A 20,489-nucleotide genomic window follows, 5' to 3' on the forward strand; every position below is an offset into this window, starting at 1 on the left:
AAGTGACTCCAGAATTACACTATGGATTATTTACCATTAATTTCTATTGGGTAGAAAATAATCTGAAACATAACCAAAACAAACAACAAATGCATCCTACAAATTTGTAGTCACAAGCTTGATGTAGTTATTGCGTGTTATGAATATGGGACCAAATACTAAACTTTTTTTACTACTTTAATACACAAGTGAACTTGTCCCAATACTTTTGGTCCCCTAAAATGGGAGACTATGTACAAAAAGTGCTATAATTTCTAAACAGTTCACCCGATATGGATTAAAATACCCACAAATTAAAGCTGACAGTCTGCACTTTAAAGTCATTGTATCCTTTCAAATCCAAAGTGCTGGAGTACAGAGCCAAAATAATAAAATATGCGTCACTGTTCCAATACTTTTGGAGTTCACTGTATGTCAGAGTGCATTTAGATTTCTCCACATTGATGTAATCAAAAACGGCCTTTTAAATGACTGTCAATTTGTACAAGACAGCAAAAAATGCTTTTGGCACTTTGATTCACAGGAAAATGTATAGTTAAACAATACAGATTTTCTGTGTGGTCCACAATTTATTATGCTGTAATGTACCTGATTGGTCGTCTCAGTAATGGCCACCAGCAGTTTCTCCACGGCAGCCTGGAGGCGGGAGCTAATATTCATGAGGTACTCCTCGTTCTCCAGCTGAAGCTCCGGCAACAGGCTGTGACTGTCTGTCATCATCTGCTGGGACATTTCCAGGCCCTCGTCCGTCTCCGTCTCGCCCGACCACACGCTCACGTCGTCCACCCCAGGCTCGCTTCCCTGGCAACTCTCAGTCGCCGACGCATCTGGGCATAAACGACCAAAATGGAGGGCAAGGTTAATTGTCAGGAGAAAACACTTCATTGGAAACAAGTGTTCATTGTCACCAATATCAACCAGTCATTAATTTTATTTTTATCCAAAGAATACATTTTTGGCCAAAGCATTTATGAACATATTATATTATAACATATAACATAACATATTATAATATAAGGGATAGTATCTCAGATGTTAATCAGACACAAGGCTTCCGAAGACTGGAGTTGCCCATCCCTTCCTTAGTCTAGTAGACTGAGCACTGTCCTTGTGCCAATATCACATTCATACTGCTACATAATGTACAAGTATAATCTATGAAAACAGAGGTTACAGACTCTATCCTAGCTGACTGGTAGTGCCACCCTAGACACGACCACACACAGAACTAAACAGCAAATAACGGACATGGTGCTACTGAATGATCCACAATTGCCTCTATATTCTAAGGAGGGACACAAGTCATCTCTTACTCCCTCTCTCTTCTCAGTGCATTGGTCCACACTTTTCTAGCAAGAGAATGCAGGGGGAAAGATTACGGCTCACATTATTATTAGGTGGTGGATCACAGTTGGCATCTTCCATCATGACTGCTAACAACATTTGAATGAAAATACACATGCCATATGTGTGGTTGATACAAGTGTATGAGATGATCATGAATAGGGAATCCTGGTTGTCATGTACTTTGTGACAACAAGATCAGAATAAAAAAAATATCTTAGAATCTTTAAAAGGAGTCAGTTCTATTGTGCACATTGATAATTATTTTGTTCACCCAAACATCAAGTTCACGTGACAGTCAAATTAACCCTGTCAACAGCTATAATTCATTGATAAAATACCAGACCGTATGAAAAGTTGTAAAAAAGTAAAGCGGTTGGTTAAATAGCTAGTTCTCTGAACTGTAAAATCTAACCACAATAATTCACCTAGTTTTGCACTAATGCATAGGTGTCTGTGTGTTTGTTTTATGTGTATATGTGCACTCTACAGTATCTGTGTGTACACACGTATGCGTGTTTCGTGTGTGTCGAGAGGGCATGCAGATGTTTACTTGACTTTGCAGCTTAAAGGGATACTGCGAGGTTCTGGCATTGAAGGCCTTGTTCTACTTACCCAGAGTCAGATGAACTTGTGGATACCATTTTTATGTGTCTGCGTGCAGTATGAAGGAAGTTAGAGTTAACATCACAAGCCAATGCTAACTAGCGTTAGCACAATGACTGGAAGTCTACAGGTACGGTAGCATTGCTACTGTACCTGTAGACTTCATCATTTCACTTATATGCCAGAATCTGGCAGTATCCTCTTAAGCCTGTAGACACAGAAGGGAGAGACATATGGCTACGCTTGGCAGGGTGTTGTGTCTTAAACACACCTGTCACATTTGGCGACTCCACCTTTGGGCCACATACCAACATATGAGAGATGAGAATATACTGTAGACACTAAGGAGTATAATGGCATAATGATTATTGTCTGATAGTTAGGGAGTGGTTGGGGAATGGATGGACCATAAAATTGCAGGTTCAAATCCAGGGTAGGGTATACTGGAGGTTGTGCCCTTGAACAAGTGCACCTGACCTCAATTGCTTCATTCAGCTATCTAGTCATGTGATTCTATGATGTGTGAAATAAAGGTTATGAGCAAGTATTATCTGGAGGGAATTACACACTCAGTATACCAAACATAAGAACACCTTCCTAATACTGAGTTGCACCTCCCCCTTTTTGCCCTCAGAACAGCCTCAATTCGTCGGGGTATGGACTCTACAAGATGTCGAAAGCGTTCCACAGGGATGCTCTCTCATGTTGACTCCAATGCTTCCCACAGTTGTGTCTAGTTGGCTGGATGTCCTTTGGGTGGCGGACCATACTTGATATACACGGGAAACAGTTGAGCGTCAAAAAACCCAGCAGCGTTGCAGTTGGCAACACAAACACTATCCATGTCTCAATTGTCTCAAGGCTTAAAAATCATTCTTTAACCTGTCTCCTCCCCTTCATCTACACTGATTGAAATGGATTTAACAAGTGACATCAATAAGGGATCACCTGGATTCATCTGATCAGTCTATTAAATGGAAAGAACTGTTCTTAATGTTTTGTATACCCAGTGTACATTCTGTTAATACCAAGTAGTCGTATGGGGCAGTGACCAGGAAAAACTCTGAGCTCTACAATAAGAGTCTGGTTAAAGGTGTTACCGAAGGACTGCCATGTCACCTTCAGAGTTGGATTCATTCCTATGATTCATCAGTTACAGCATGTGATTCTGAAACGATGCCTACTAGTGACAGGTCTGTCAGTCTGGCTGGACTGCTTTTCCTCTGGCAGCTGTGGGAACTTGATTTTTAACATTGTTAGGTGCAGGGCAAAAAAAATGCCATGAATTCTATAGTCCCTGGGGAATCAAGTGTATTTCTCTCTCAGTCTGCATAATGAAACAGATTTTTGTGCACTAAGCAGCCATTGGCTGTAATGATGAAAATATACAAACGTGATCATTTTTCATGTTTTGGTCAGCCTGACGAAGGTTGTATGATGAAAATATTTAAACAATAAAGTGAAATTTGCATTGATATTACATGTATGAATTTCCCCTGTATCCTAGCAGCCTTGTTTGGGTCAATTCCATTCAATTCAGGAAGTATACTAACATTTCTGTAAGGAAGTATACTAACATTGATGATACTGTATACACCAAGTGCACAAAACATTAGGAACGCCTTCCTAATATTGAGTTGCAACCCCTTGTGCCCTCAGAAAAGCCTCAATTTGTTAGAGTTTGCACTCTACAAGGTGTCGAAAGCGTTCCATAGGGATGCTGGCCCATGATGACGCCAATGTTTCACACAGTTATCAAGCTGGTGAACATTCTTGATACACACTGGAAACTGTTGAGCATGAAAAACCCAGCAGCGTTGCAGTTGTTGACACACTCAAACCAGTGCGCCTACCATACCCCATTCAAAGGCACTTAAATCTTTTGTCTTGCCCATTCACCCCCTGAATGGCACACATACACAATCCATGTCTCAATTGTCTCAAGGCTTAAAAATCCTTCTTTAACCTGTCTCCTCCCCTTCATCTATACTGATTGAAGTGGATATAACAAATTACATCAATAAAGGATCATAGCTTTCACCTGGATTCACCTGGTCAGTCTATGTCATGGAAAGAACAGATGTTCCTAATGTTTTATACGCTCAGTGTACATCCACAATTAATTCAATGTGATGCGTAGCAACTCCTTTATATATTTTAACCTGACTTCCCTTACTCTGATGCCATAGAGAAAGGTAGAAGGTAACCAGTCAGTCAGGACCTCTTTAGATTTTCAAACCAGTATTGCCACTGGCAGGCCCTGTTAACAGCCAATTAAAATTCATACAAAATTAAATCTGACATTTTCCATGGCAATAATTATTCTCTCTCCCCATCTTTCCTTCCGGTCCTGTGTATATTTCTGTCACACAGCGAGCCCTCAACCCTTGCACCTCTTCTGGTTTTGTCTGGATCTATTTAATAAAATCTAAATCATCTTGATGGAGAGGGATAGAGCTCTTCCAAGACTTCGATCCCTAGCCCTAGCTACTAATCATGGCCTTCAGTTAAGTGTAATCAGATGTGTTGGTTAGAAATGTAAATTAATTGTGACACCAGTAAGGCCCGGAGGAGCCATAATGCTCACCCCATTTTACTTCTCAAAACATGCACAGGAGGTAGGGGTTGATTTGGAATTGGCTGCTCAACTAACCTCCCGCAGCCCCTGTGGCAGGCCTGAAGGGCTCGCCAGCAGCTCTCTGCCAGGTGCGTTTCTGTGAGGAGGACGGGGGTACAAGCAGCCCCTCCACGTGGCGTCCAATGGTCTCCTCAGCGGCCGCTGTGGTCTTGAGCACATCACTCAGCACCTGGCGGAGGCTCTCGTTGGCCTTACGCAGCAGATTCCTGAGGAAAGAAGAGAAGAAAAGTTGGTGGGACAAAAGATTATGGTCTTTCATTCACTTGAAACAAATGTTTTGGATACGGGTGAGGTTGGCAAGATGCATATCGCACAAGTGCTTTGGTTGTGGTCCTTTGTCATAGTCACTACATAAATCTGTTTTTGAATTAACTTTTTTGTTGTTGTTGTAATATTGTTCTTTAAGAGCTCCTGTTGAATTAACCCACTTATATAAAAATATTACATTGTCATATTCAGTATAGAACACAGCTTATACTTACACATTTTAGGATAGGTCGGGTCCAATAAAATTTGCAGAGGTAAAATCATGACGTGCACTGGAGTTAAATACATTTTCTACAATATAAATGAATTGAAACATTTCTCTCGTTCTATAGTCATACCTCTCAGTAGTGATGACCTGATGATCTGGACAGGAAGAGCCATCCCCTCCAACTTGTGACGAAACCATTCCACTCACTGCCATCTTCCTCCTGACCTCTTCATCTTCCTCTCCTTCTTCCTCATCTCCGCTCTTCTTCAGCAGACGGACCGGCAGGAGGGAGAAGAACGACAACAGCCCTGTCATCACCCGTTTACAGACAAGCACACACTTCCACACTGTGTTGACGATCCCTGGAAACATGAGATAGTGACAGCCAGGCAAGCTAAAGGCATGACCATTATAAGGATGGTGGATTCAAATCAGATGAGAGTCCCAGTGCGCCCCAGTACAGACACACTCACAAACACATTAACTTCCATGGAAGCGAGGGAAACACTAGTATCTGTGCTGTTATGGCAACAAGTGCACCTGAGACAATGGGCTGATGCAGGAAGTAGAGTGGCTCCCTCTCTTGGTGAGAGAACAGAAATGCTGCTAATTCAGATAGATAATCGAGAGATGTGGTCATTTAGGAATGGACGTTTACATTGTGTATACTGGTTGAGGCTGTTGAGGTTTCTGCCACAATCTTTTTACCTTTGAGCAATTTGACATTTAAATGAAATTAAAAACTGTTATAGAGTAGGTACTCTTCATGTCATAATAAGTTAGGCTATAATGCAAAGAGCACATAGTCCCAACTGAACATCAGTAAATGCAGTCAATAGATTAAAAGGATTGAATGTATTGCGGGTATAACATATTAATAACTAAAACACATCAAGGGGCCAAAAAGGTTGAGTGACCGCCATCATGGATGTTCCAGGGGCTGATTGTATAAACATAGCCTGAAGACATTTCAATTCACACTACTGAGTGAGTCTCCATTCATCAAACACTGCATAACATAATGGATTCCGAACACAATTCATTTCCATTCACACCCGAGGGGCAAGTCTCCATTCATCATCACTGAAAAACTGCATTATTATAATGGGTTCTGAACAACTCTGATGTCTTTACAGGCTGAGGTGGAAAGTAGTAGAGGTGCAACTGAACTGTAAAATAAAAATATGATTTTTTCTTTCTGTGAGCCTCTGCTTTTCATTTGCAATTTTGCCCTTTCCTTCTTTCCACTTTGTTTTCTCTCGTTCTCTCCATCGGAGGAATAACCCATCTGCAATCAATAAGCAAGTAGCTATAATTTATTCTATGATCAAAATGATAACATTCACAACAACTTAGAATCGGTGTTCGCCGCTTCATATTTTCTTTGAATCAAAACGTTAGAACATTTGTGATGTAGTGGCTTAAACATTAGCTGGTAGCATAGCTCACCCCTAGTATCAGTTTGTCAAGTAAGTGGTGAACTTATTTATACATGCAATCTCTTCAATGCACAAAAAAATGCTCACACACACTCAAAGGGAGAAAGTTGCCCGAATGCTATCAAACTCCAGCTATGAACAAACCAAAAAACACAATCAGGTAAATTGCAGTTAAATAACTTCTTTGCCAAGTTGTCCTCAACATTACAGGATTAGTCTTGAGTGGGTGTGAGGAGGACTCTCGTCACATCACGAACATCGAACCCGGCATCCAATGTCATCATGCAGGTAATGACTAATCATGCAATAAATGTTTTGAGAAAAGCCAGCCGTAGCAAGGGGGTCTGTTTGTGTGTGTGTTGCACACCATGAGTGTGGTCAGGACTTCCCACAATCACCTTTCAAAATACATGAATATTTGGTTCTGAATCAATATCTCAAGGATGTAAAACACAGGGCTTGAATGACAGCTCAAGTACTCAGGTACTCACATCATACCACGATGGTGCTTCAATTCCCTCCCACACATCACTTATGACATGGAAAAATTCTAACAGAGAAAGTAGGCAAGCATTGTTACATTGAGGCTTGCTAGACCCTTTAGCAATGCCAAAAATCAAAACGAAAAGTTACTATGGCATGTACTTTTTTGGCGTGGCGTTAGTTGATGTCTATCATTTACTTTAGGTGCCATTGCTAGCAAACAGGCTATGGTCTTCCTACTGAAACTAAACACCCTGTGGGTGTAGCCAATATGGCGGCTGAGTGAAGCGTCTTTGGTTAGACAGCACATCCTCTTTGACTAGAAACACTTTGGACATGATGTAAAAGGCTATGGCTTAGGCAAAAAAATAACATTGATAGAAAGGGCTAGAAGGAGAACAACTAGAGTAAGAACATTGTTGTCCTTGAAAACGTCCCTGGAGGGTTTGTACAAAGCAAACCACACCATGTGAGGTATAATAATATCCCTCAGGTGATCAAGTGATTTAACCCACTAAGTGCTTCTCAATATGGAGAGCAATGGGTTAGAAGAGACAATACTTGGCAGGTGGATGAAAATCGTTGTCAAACTCCTCAATTAACACATAACTACATTCAGCTTCTACTGAGGGTGGTTGCATTTGGTCTTTTAGATTGCATGTTTTGTAGAGCTTAAGACCTATTCAAAGTACCAGTGACTCCCTCAATACGGAAGTGGTCAGATGACGTGGATGCTACGATACAGGACTGTTTTGCTAGCACAGACTGGAATATGTTCCGGGATTCATCCAATGGCATTGAGGAATATACCACCTCAGTCATCGGCTTCATCGACGACGTCCCCACAGTGACCGTACGTACATATCCCAACCAGAAGCTCAAGGCTAGAGCTGCTGCTTTCAAGGAGCGGGACACTAATCCGGACGCTTAAAATAAATCTCGCTACGCCTTCAGACGAACCATCAAACAGGCAAAGCGTGAACACAGGATTAAGATTTAATCCTACTACACCGGCTCTGACGCTCGTCGGATGTGGCAGGGTTTGAAAACTATTACGGACTATAAAGGGAAACCCAGCCGAGAGCTGCCCAGTGACGTGAGCCTACCAGACGAGCTAAATGCCTTTTATACTCGCTTCGACGCAAGCAACACTAAAGCATGCATGAGACCACCAGTTGTTCCAGACGACTGTGTGATAACGCTCTCGGTAGCCGATGTGAGCAAGGCCTTTAAACAGGTCAACATTCACAAAGCCGCGGGGCCAGACGGATTACCAGGACGTGTACTCAAAGCACGCGCGGGACAACTGGCAAGTGTCTTCACTAACATTTTCAACCTCTCCCTGTCTCGAGTCTATAATACCAACATGTTTCAAGCAGACCACCATAGTCCCTGTGCCCAAGGAAGAGAAGGTAACCTGCCTAAATGATTACCGCCCCATAGCACTCATGTTGGTAGCCATGAAGTGCTTTGAAAGGCTGGTCATGGCTCACAACAGCATCATCCCGGATACCCTAGACCCACTCCAATTCGCATACCGCCCCAACAGATCCACAGATGACGCAATATCAAATCGCACTCCACATTGCCCTTTCCCACCTGGACAAAAGGAACACCTGTGAGAATGCTGTTCATTGACTACAGCTCAGCGTTCAACACCATAGTGCCCACAAAGTCCTCACAAAGCTAAGGACCATGGGACTAAACACTTCCCTCTGCAACTGGATCCTGGACTTCCTGACGGGCCGTCCCCAGGTGGTATGGGTAGGCAACAACACGTCTGCCACGCTGATCATCAACACTGGGGACCCTCAGGGATGTGTGCTTAGTCCCCTTCTGTACTCCCTGTTCACCCACGACTGCGTGGCAAAACACGACTCCAATACCATCATTAAGTTTGCTGATGACGGGGGGCGCTGGTGAGCAGCAACATGTGAAGATGCGTTTTCTTGGTGCTCCGATCCAGGGCCAACAATTTACTATTAATACTTGACCAACACCGTGTTAATTTTGTCACTTTTAATTTGGAATCGAACCCAATTCACTAATCGGTCTTTTTTTCCTGAAATGTTTTGCCTTTTAATCGTAAAAACTTGAGACAACAACGGCTACGGGCCACAAAGGAGCAGGCCTCTGCTGAAGCCTCGGGCTCACCTGACACGGACTCTGATTTTGCCGACCTAGCCATGGTAATGGCGGCTATCATTACATCTCAACAGACTGTGCTGGCTAAGGTGGAGTTATTATCCACAGACCTATCCGCACAAATAGCTATTATTGCCACTGAGGTCAACATAAAGATTGACTCCGTTAACGAAGACTTGGCGAGACATGACACCCGTCTGAATAGCCTGGAAGATGGTTTAAATGTTTACTCCGACAAAGTGGTGACACTGGAAGAGCAAGTCAACCGGCTATCAACAGATGTCGTCAAACTCCCTTCCAAGGTTGAGGACCTCGAGTACAGACAGCGCCGGGGGAACGGTCACATTTTCAGCTTGAGGGACTCTAGACCGTTGGCGGGATGCGGCCTACCCTGTCCATAGCTAAACTGCTACAGGAAATTCGAGGCGTTGATTACGCCCCCACCCTTAACCGTGCGCACAGATGCATATAGTCCGCACCGAAGAATGGGGAGCCGCCCAGACCCATAGTAGTTCAATTCCACTACCTTTAGGAGAAGGAGGATGTCTTCTTCCGTAAGGCAGCGCGAGCGGCTCCCATCACCCACGACGGCCAGAATATTAGCATTTACCCGGACTACATGCCGACAGTCATGAAGAAGAGGTAAGCCTTTAACGAGGTCTAGACACCAAGTTCGGCATTCTTTACCAGCTGTACTGAAGATCACTACTCCCTCCCGTGAGCAGTAGACATTCTTAGACCCAACCAAGGACAAAGAATACATTGTCTCGCACCTACATCCACAGGAGGACATGCGACAAAATACTAACTAGCCATTTTGGGCTCATACTGTGAACCTGCACTAACACGACCAAGTACAAGGACCAACTAGTGTATTCATATCTTGATTAGCAACGTGCCTCCACACTGCTGCCCCAAATAATGACAATTATTCATCCAGTAACTTAACCTTATGAACAAAGATGGTATGTATAGGGTGACATGTTCTCACAAGGACAATATAGTACATGGCACAATTAGCTTTTACCAACTTGCTGCGGCTATACAGCCACGGTGCTAGGTGGCGCGGTAATAATTAGCCAAGTCGCTACCTAATGCTAGCCACTCTCTTTCCATGCCTTAATAGGATACCAATTTTTTACACTACTACTGGTCAGCAAACATATCTAAATGTGTTTATTGGGTTTCTACATTTGAAAACAAGGATGGCCCAACTTGGGCTATCATGGAGTTACAGTCTCCGGTCTCGCGCCTGTGCTCCCCAATGCCCATGAACCTTGGCACCCATGTTTTGAACCCCATTGTTAAGAACTCCCTTAAAATCTGGTTCCAATTCCAAAGTCACTTTAGCCTTAAACAAGCAAGCGGCATCTCTCCATTAACATCTAATCATCTCTTCCCAACAGATTGACACGGCATTCCAGTTCTGGCATAGGAACGGTCTGGTGTTTTTTGTGACCTATTTGTTGATAACACATTCATCTCATTCGATACTCTGAGGCTTGACCATAACATTCCCAATACCCACTTTTTAGATACCTGCAAACTCGCAGCTTTGCCCCCCAAATATTCCCTTCATTTCCACTCGAGCCTACTAAGGTGTCCAGTCGAGCGGTGCTTAGATTTTAACCCTTATCTGAAGGGCCCAATCTCCAGATTAAATGACATAATACAGAACATTAATCCGCCTTCCTTTGCAAATACAAAATCTGTATGGGAGCAAGACATAGGTGGCAAGCTACCCAATGATATATGGCAACAAAGTGTTGAGCGTATCCACACATAATTTTGCATAAGGCATGGGCTTATTCAGTTTAAGGTTTTGCACCGTCTCCATTACTCAAATGACAGATTGGCAAAAATAGACCCAAATGTTGACCCCAAGTGTATGAGATGCCACCAGAGTCCAGCGACTGTGGGACACATGTTCTGGTCATGCACTGCTGCTGTTTATTATCTATGCATAGTCACTTTACCCCTACCTACATGTACAAATTACCTCGACTAACCTGTACCCCCACACATTGTCTTCGTACTGGTACCACCTGTATATAGCCTCGTTATTTTATTGTGCTACTTTTAATTATTTTTGAGTTTAGTTTATTTGTTAAATATTTTCTAAACTCTTTCTTGATCTGCATTGTTGGTTAAGGGCTTGTATAAGTAAGCATTTCACGGTAAGGTCTACCTGTTGTATTTGGCGCATGTGACAAATAAAATTTGACTTGAAGTACTAAGCCAGTGCAACCTTACACCTAATGCCAACCTAGATGTCGTAACCCCAAATACTAAGCAAAGTCTGGTATCAACTGCCTCCATCCAAGACATTCTGCTGTGGAAATCAAACTCACTCATGAAAGCGCTATCTGGAAAGCCCCATTGCTAACCTGCTCAGATCCAGGACCTCCGTGCCAAAGCTGCGCTTCAATCCTACGGAGCTCCGCAGTCCTCCCTTCCAGCTCTCTCTCCAGCATCTCTTTGTCCTCCACCGCCTCCGGAGAGATCCCCTTGGCGAGTGAGCTCCTGGTGGTCTGCTGCTCCTCTTCCTCCTCAGATTGGGTCTGCATGGCCGAGGTTGTCTCGCGGGCGCTCTTAGAGATTCGGGCCAATTCGCTCTGCTGGGCAAACTCCACCGACATCTGAACTATGACCTAGGAGAGATGCGTATGAGGCATCATAGTGGAATGGTTTAAATAAAAAAAAATTAAGTGAAAGAAAAAGGTTAAATATAAAGTAGATTTTCAACTAAATTTGAAAGACAATTCAATCTAGATAGTACTTAAAGCACTGCTAACCACAAATAAATGCTAAAAGAGCATATTCCTAACAAAGAATGTTGTGCAGCTTAAACGGTATGCTTGGTACATAAGTACTTATGACTACTGTGTGTGTGTTATTTTTAGATGTTCACAGGATTCACTGTGCCCTAGGATACAGTTAGTGCTTTAAACATACAAAGGCTGCTCATTAAAATAACAGCCAAATGTCTGCACTCTAAAAAATTCTCCAAGATTTGTTTTCATGCTTGTTAGTCGTTTAAGTCATTCTACAAGAAGAAAAATGTTATACTCTTCAAAGTACAGTAGGACCTTGTTCAGAAAACAAAAATATTTGTCATCATGAAATCGACTTAAACTATGTAGAAAATCTGAATTGCATACCTACACATATTTAGCCAGACACTGTATGATTGAGCTGTTGTTAGTACATGAAAGCAACAGTTAAGTTTGTCTGTAGCCTTCAATAACTATTTTTTTGCGGGGTTTAATAATTGTCCCCGTTCAATATTTCCTGTTTGGCAATCAACTTCTTACCTTAGCTATCTCTTCCTCCACCCTCTCCTGGTGTCTCCTCTCCTCCGCGCTGGGCCCTTCGATAGAGCGGACACCCCCGTTGATGCCCTCTGGATCCTGCTTCACCTGTGACCACACCTCCTCCCTCCCCTTCTCTCTCTTTTCCTGCTCCCTCTCATCTCTGAGTCTGGTGAGCTCGGCACAGTGTTGCTCCTTCAGCGCGGCCACCTCCTGGAGGTACTTGTGGTAGAGCGCTCTCCTCAGCGCCTGCAGCTGCGCCGTCAGGCTCATTGATGTTGCCGGCCCGCGTAGCTCCGCACCCAGGCCCACCAACAACGCCTCCTCCTCCACCAGCTAGAGATGAGGGGGAGGAATGGACAGGGAAAAGGACGGGAAAAGGATGGACACAGATAGACAAAAATCAATGCGCCGAAGAGAAACGTGTATGGAAAGAAAAATAGGAGAGAAAAACAGGGATTGAGCAAAAGCCAGATGAGAAAATAGATGGAAAGATCCAGAGGCTTTTCAGAGTGTGCCCCCTCACTTTCCCCTTACGCCTCAGCCACCAGATAGAGTTAAATGCACCAATTCTACTTCCTATGCCTCCAAGGCTGATTGACACACACTGATAAATAGATGTCAGACATCCTATAGAGCTGAGTTTCAGTTCGGATAGAGCACCAGTATGTCCAGCTACAATAGTAAGTATTTCCTTCTTCTCTGTTTCTGTCTTTCACACAGTGACTCGTTATTGTGCTATAATGGCGCCTGGTGTTGGTTGCTCTCGTTGCTCCATCAATCTCCCTCCCCTTCTTTTTCTCTTGTCCTTTCCCTCCACCTACTTGTGTTCCCCATCTTTCCGTCCCTCACCGGACATCTCTCCATTTCTCACCCTTTCTTTCTGTATTTTCTTTCTCCCTCTGAGCTGCTCTCTTCTCATGCTTTCGTCTCAGATGTGCGAGACAGCGTCTCACGCTGCTAGACTGGAGTGCAAGGGATGTAGAGGGAGAGAACGAGCGGGTGGTGCAGTGATAGTGAGCGGGAGGTTTGACTGAAATGAACCGGGTCACTCACGCAGATAGAATCATGCAGCCGTAGACTGGAGTACTATATTGCCAACGCTAGCATCCACGCTACGCTAACCATTTACATAACTGGCACCTCGACTCCGAAACTTCCCCTCAGATAAAAATCCATTTGAATGTGGCCTCTCACTGCAGCCAACCACCCAGGGATCTGGGGCAGGTTTTAGCCAAAGGCTGCATTCTCCCCCATCCCCCTCCATCCATCTCTCCTCCCTCATCCTTTGCTCGCAGTGACGGCTAATGGAGTGTCTTAATTCAAATCAGCATTTGGGCTCAGATCGAGGGGAGGTGGTGTGTGATGGGGAAGATTTGGATAGTGAGATGAAGTGAGCAAACCTTTAGTTCCTCTGCATCCTCTTCCTCTGTCCGAAAGCCAAGCTGGGCAGCACTGGACAGGCTGAAAGACAAGTCAGTTCAAAATGTAAGAAATTAGTAGTCTTAAAAGCAAGGACATAAAAAAAAAGACACCTTCACTTATGAAATGCAGTACCGATAGGTACCGATAACAACTTCAATGTGGTCAAAGAAAGTTTGCTACAGCAGAATTCAATATAAAGACCAAAGACAGTGAAGGGTAAACAAACATCCGCTATAGTGAATAGCCTACTAGTGAATCTACTAGTATTATCTTTCAACATCTGATTTTTTAAAAGGATGGAATTCATGGTCTGATCTAAGTTCAGTTCATTTCCAACAATCCAGTGTGTGAATTGTACAGGGAACTGCTCTACACCAAATTCTCCTTTGGCTAACTGGCACCATTCTATCAATCAACGTCATCATGGGGCATGTTCAGTGGGCTGCAATGTTTTAAACTTTGCAGATAGGAATGTAATGTATAAAACTGACACACGATTAGTAGTAATATGAGGGTTATTCAGATAGAAATGTATAATGTAAAAAATAAATGCTAATCTGAATGTTCGGTAACCTTACTCTGCCCTAAATAAGCCTTCAGGCTTCGATGCCAAAAGGCTCCAAGTATTAATATAACTTAACAGCAGGGGGCAGTAGTATCATTTAATTATACCCATTAGATTAGAAACTGGTTGGGCAACTGGCGGCCCGCAGGCGACACCCCCCGCAGGCGACKCCCCCCCCCCCCTCCCTTTTGAAGGCCCTTGGATCAATAATTGTTTAGGGTAGCAAATCAGTTGGGGTCTCAACTTACTGTTGCAAATTACAATAGTAGAATACACAAGGTGCAATTTCTAAATTTGGTTGTGCATGTTGGTACGCAGACCAGAAAGCAACTGCTCCCCCTCATTATGAGTTTATATTTTTGGTGGCCACCACCCCCATCAAAGTTGCCCATCCCTGTATTAGAATATGGTTTATCATAGTGTAACCTAACAGCAGGTGTAGAAAGACGCTGGGAGCGAAGTCCCCACTTCCGTTTTTCAGGAGAAACGGAAGTTAGGTTGAAAATACTGTATCCCCGAAAACCAGAAACATCTGCTTTCTGCTAACACCCCTAAGGGTGATCATAGTGAGAAAGGACTCTAGGGTAGATGGTAAGCAATACTGTACTCAACTAAAAACCAGTGGAAGTCAAAATATCACAAATTAGCATGCGTCAACTTGCATGCCCAAAGCATGGAGACTGAGAGCAATCTATTTGTCCAGACTACTTACAGGGTAAATAACAAATGTCATTTTCAAATTTGGGAGAATTATCCCTTAAATTTTCTATTGATATGAAAACACCTTGAGGAGGGCCAAATGGGGAGATGGATGTTTATGCTCCTTGCCTAGATCTGTTGGGCAGGAGAAACCCTACTTTTTTGGGTTAGTGGGTTAGTGACTAACATGACTCTAGTGTAATGCTTTTAACCACCACCGTAAATATTTCATAAGCTGGGCTGTGCTGCTGGCAGATAAGGTATCATTGCTTCACTAGACTCTTCCAATGTTTTACATAAGGATAAAAGGTTAACTCTAAGAAATTAAATTTGCCACTGTCTGGAAGCGTAACTATTGGTTTTATCATACCCTCTAGGGGTTAATAAAATTGATTCAATGCGATTAAATTGCGACAGGATGGATCTTAATGGATCTTAATTTTCAATTTAGCCAACATTATATAGGGAATATAGTAGGGAGTTATATAGTAGAGAAGATCACTACATAAAAATGTCAAAATCATTTGATCCAAAGTTGTGCTATATATTCATTGGCTATGTCATAGCTAACTTGGAAAATATAAATATTGATAAATTTCCCTTTGAAGACAATACGTGTCTACATACACAGGCTCCAATACGATTCGGTGCAAGTCGGTTTGATTAGAGAACGAATCGATGCGATTCAGTTCGATGCAATTCAATGCACTAACATTTGTTGCATAAACACATTCATTTCCATTCTAAAATTAAATTTGCTGCTGATGGAACTCATGAGCTGGATCCGGCTGAGCGTGCGTCTGTGGTGTGTAAATTATGTATGTCTATGGTGTATGTACTGTGGGGGAATGTATTTGTCCCCCCACTTCGGTTCTGACATCCCCATCAGCCACTGATTAAATAAATGTAATAGAAATTGTAATCTACGTAGTCACCAAAAGTATTTATTTATCATACTGCATACTCAAAGAAATGTTCAAATCTCACCTTTCTAGTAAAAATAGTTATACATTGCTACGGTGTAGTCACTTGAGACAAGCTCAAGTACACAGTACAAATACAAAATATTTTATGATGCATTTCCAATTCAACAGAAATGTATGAAAAGGCTTGAAATGACTTGCATGCTTTCTAAATATAGCATAATCGAATTATAAAATGACTAAGATTTCATCTTTATAACTGTAAAATACATATGTATGTTTAGTGTTAGAGAAAATGTGTATATTTTCTAAAGGTCTCTTGATCAAAACGTCTGCCCCCATCGCTGTGAATGTCTCACAGAGCTCTAGCTTGTTAGGAACTCTCCTTTTATCTCATAAATAAACTTGTCCGTTTACGACAAACAGAAAGGGTTTGTTTAAATTCTATGAATTATTTTAGATTAATGGCAATAAATCGATCTCTGAATGTACTACCCTGATGAAACCACCCTCTCCTGCTGCACTACAATGTAACAATTGCAGGCATATGCTTTGTTAGTGGCTGTGACGTAGGGTTCATCCAGGAGTTGATGGACAGTCGGAAGAGCAAATTAAATAGTAGTGGTTTCAGATTTCACATCATATGTCACACAGGCTCAGAAAATATACTCTGGTCCGTGGGAACCAGATCGATTCAGAAGCAAAAATGACAGTTAGAACCAGTACCAGATCCACGCAGTTCCACTAAAATGGGGACCTTACATCCAAGAGATTTCAACTTGTCATTTTTGTAGATTAACTGTTTGAGCTAGTAACGTATCAATATTTATATTTTACAAATTAACTATGACATAGCACAACTCTGGATTTCACCCTCCATATCAAAATTAAATAGTTTTGACAGTTTGTAAGTTTTTACGGAGTGATCTTCTCTTCTCCTCTTGCTTAGGCCATGCAGTGAGCCTCGCAAAAGTGATTGCAGTCCTTGTTATGAAATCATCACCTTTACCCTGTATATCTAAAAATGACCATATACACTGAGTGTATGCTATTTCCAGGACAGACTGACCAGGTGAAAGCCATGATCCCTTATTGATGTCACTTGTTAAGTCCACTTCAATCATTGTAGATGACAGGGAGGACAGCATTTAAAGAAGGATTTTTAAGCCTTGAGACAATTGAGACATGGATTGTGTATGTGTGACATTAATAAGGTGAATGGGCAAGACAAAGACTTTAATGCCACTGAATGGCGTATGATAGTAGGTCCCAGGTGCACCAGTTTGAGTGTGTCAAGAACTGCAACGCTGATTTCACGCTCAACAGTTTCTGTGTGTATCATGAATGTTCCACCACCCAAAGGACATCCAGCCAACTTAACTGTGGGAAACATTGGAGTCAACATGGTCAGCATTCCTGTGGAACACTTCTTACACCTTGTAGAGTCCATGCCCGACGAATTAACTGTTCTGAGAGCAAAACAGTACAACTCAATATTAGGAATGAGTTCCTAATGTTTTGTACACTGATTGTTTAAAGCAAAACTACCAAACCTACTGCTGATGGTGAACCTGAACGATCAAAATATAAGTATATTGTAAGCCCCGTCCAGCAGGTATAGCCAGATGAGTTCTCTCTCCGGTAGCTTACCTTTATTTCCGCAAAACATATTTTAAACAGAGCATTTGATAAAAATACCTATCAAATTACAGTGACCTAATATTGCGCAAGCCATTTTACAAACATTTGAATGTTGAGCGCAGATGTGTCAGATCTCGTTGGTCAGGATACTGGTATTGCCTGGCGTTGTTCGGCATGCAAAATGACTTGTAGATAAATGACTGTCAACACAGTTACATGCAGTTCAACACCGAAGGAGAGGACGCATCAGTTGTCATAAAAGAGAGGTCTTTTCAGAAGGTAGAAAGAATGTAACATGATCAACAACAAAAATGTGAACCGGCCGTCAGTTGGACCTCGGTAGTCAGTTGAACAGTGTTTCCTCCGACACATTGGTGCGGCTGGCTTCTGGTGTAAGCTGGCGGGTGTTAAGAAGCACGGTTTGGCGGGTCATGTTTCGGAGGACGCATGACTCGACCTTCACCTCCCGAGCCCGTTGGGCAGTTGCAGCAATGAGACAAGAATGAAATTGTAGAGATAAAGGGGGCAAAATCCCCCCCACCCCCCCCAATTTTTTATTTTGTTAAAAATGACATGGAGCAAACGGACTTAGAGTCCTGTTTACTGTAGCAGTCTTAACTTAACTTACATATTGACCTAAAGGCCTACTTCAATATATATCAATCATTCATGCAAGTCATCACCCCCCCTATAGCACACATACATCTTGCCGACGTCTACCTGATGTACACATGATACATCGGGAAGATGTAGTGTTAATTTTACATTTTTTATTTTACCTTTATTTAACTAGGCAAGTCAGTTAAGAACAAATTCTTATTTTCAATGACTGCCTAGAAACAGTGGGTTAACTGCCTTGTTCAGAGGCCGAACAACTGATTTTTACCTTGTCAGTGTTAAGTTCATGTTTTAAGTATCCCTATATTTCTGTTATTACGGGGCTATCACTCAGTCAAGTGCGCATGCGCAGGAAGTCTTGTCGTTGATGGACCTGGCCTTGAGTGTAATGGCTACTTGTAGTGTGTTCATATAGTATAGTAAACTTTGTTAACTGGAACCTTGTCGTTGTGTCATTTCGAGTTAACCATTGTAGCAGAGGATGGTTTCTAACTACAATGTGCCACCTCGCTTCGACGAGAAGAGGTCGTACGAAAGTTGGAAAAATGAACTGGGAATCTGGACACGCGTTACTAATCTGGACGCGAAAAAAGCAAGCACTTGCGGTGGTATTATCGCTCGAGGGAAGAGCGAGAGATACAGCACTGGAAATATCCGTTGAGGATTTGAACAAGGATGACGGTATGGGAACTTTGATCACAGCACTGGATTCTGTATTTCTTAAAGAAGAGAAAGACCGTGCCTAAGAGGCATATTCAAACTTTGACAGTGTTACGAGAGATATTTCGGTTGCAATGACGGACTACATCATTGATTTTTCGAACAGAGGTACAATAGGATGCGCAAGTACGACATGGTTCTCCCAGATGCAGTGTTAGCGTTCAAGTTATTAGATACTGCCCGTCTAGATAGTAGGGAGAAACAGTTTGGCTTTGACTGCTTGTACTGTGCTGACTTTTGCATCTATGGAGTCGGCACTAAAAAATAATATTTGGTGAAAAGACGTCTGTCGCGCCAATAACAGATGGAATGCAAGTGAGTGACGCAGCATATTACACCGAGCAGCACAGAAAAGGCGCCAACAAGTCACGTTCTCAAGACAACCAGAAGAGGGCGCCATTTCCCGGCACAAATCCACTGGACAAATATGGAAGGAGATCGAAATGTGCTATTTGTCAAAGCACTTACCATTGGGTTAAAGACTGTCCTCATAAAAATGAACAAGTTAAACTAACAGATGAAAATGTAAACACAGAGATAGAGCAGTGTAACATTACACTGTTTTCAAATGAATCTGCTTCTGATACTGAGATTTTTGTAGTTGAATCCTTAGGATCTGCTGTGGATTGATACTGCATGTACACGGACAGTGTGTGGTGCAAAATGGCTTGATAGCTATGTCAGTGAACTAAATATGAAAGAAAGTACAAAATATGATTGACACACCAAAGCAACAGAGCTTTCAAATTTGGAGAGGGAGAATTGTCCATTCTACCAAGAGAGTTAAGATACCAGAAAAATTGGTCAGACTAAGTGTCACATTGAAACAGAGGTGGTCCCTACAAGATATCCCCTTACTATTAAGCAAAGCTTCCTCAAGAAGGCAGGGGCTGTACTAGACATAAAAAATGACACAGGCAGTGATGTTTAAACACCAGTGACTCTTGAACTTACTACCTCAGGCCACTATTGTGTAAACATTTAGACAAAGACATCACACAAGAGTCCATGCAAAAATGAGATTCTGACTGACACAGAGCACATGGAGATTCTGACAGTCACAGAGAACATGAGCACTAAAGAAAAACACAAAGTATTGTTAAAGCTTTACAAACAGTTTGGACATGATACAGTTGACAGACTTCAGAAGTTACTCAGCAGTTCAGGGAATAATGATGATAAGAAATACGAAACTGGAAACAAAGTGTACTACAAACGAGTTGACTGTCAAGAGTGGAAAGGACCGGGAGTAGTCATTGGTCAAGATGGTGTGGTGATATTTGTGAGGCACGGAGGCATSATTGTCAGGGTGCATCACTCAAGATTGCGGAAAGTAAATGATCAACAAGATAGAGGGGCTGTTGCTGAGAATCAGTCWCCTAATGAAAATGACAAAAAGGACACAGTAACAGACACAAACCTACCAGATGTCGCATCCAATGATATGGACACTGAAA

At 42.4% G+C, this 20,489-nt stretch overlaps 1 protein-coding gene across 6 annotated transcripts in view; it reads right to left on the minus strand.

Annotated features, from left to right (window-relative positions):
• Positions 1-20,489, minus strand: part of LOC111954823 (A-kinase anchor protein 9) — a 126,213-nt gene that overhangs the window by 42,105 nt on the left and 63,619 nt on the right. For 5 of the 6 annotated variants that reach the window (XM_023974735.1, XM_070436178.1, XM_070436177.1 and 2 more), the window contains exons 16-21: positions 13,845-13,905; positions 12,445-12,777; positions 11,518-11,781; positions 5,194-5,327; positions 4,604-4,794; positions 589-827 (exon numbers count right to left, since the gene is read on the minus strand). In XM_023974735.1, coding sequence (XP_023830503.1) covers positions 589-827; positions 4,604-4,794; positions 5,194-5,327; positions 11,518-11,781; positions 12,445-12,777; positions 13,845-13,905 — 1,222 coding nt within the window. The remainder of the gene's footprint in view (positions 1-588; positions 828-4,603; positions 4,795-5,193; positions 5,328-11,517; positions 11,782-12,444; positions 12,778-13,844; positions 13,906-20,489) is intronic. The other variant, XM_070436176.1, reaches the window with a different exon arrangement.

Source organism: Salvelinus sp. IW2-2015, linkage group LG30 (genome assembly GCF_002910315.2).
Source record: "Salvelinus sp. IW2-2015 linkage group LG30, ASM291031v2, whole genome shotgun sequence".
NCBI lineage: Eukaryota > Metazoa > Chordata > Actinopteri > Salmoniformes > Salmonidae > Salvelinus > Salvelinus sp. IW2-2015.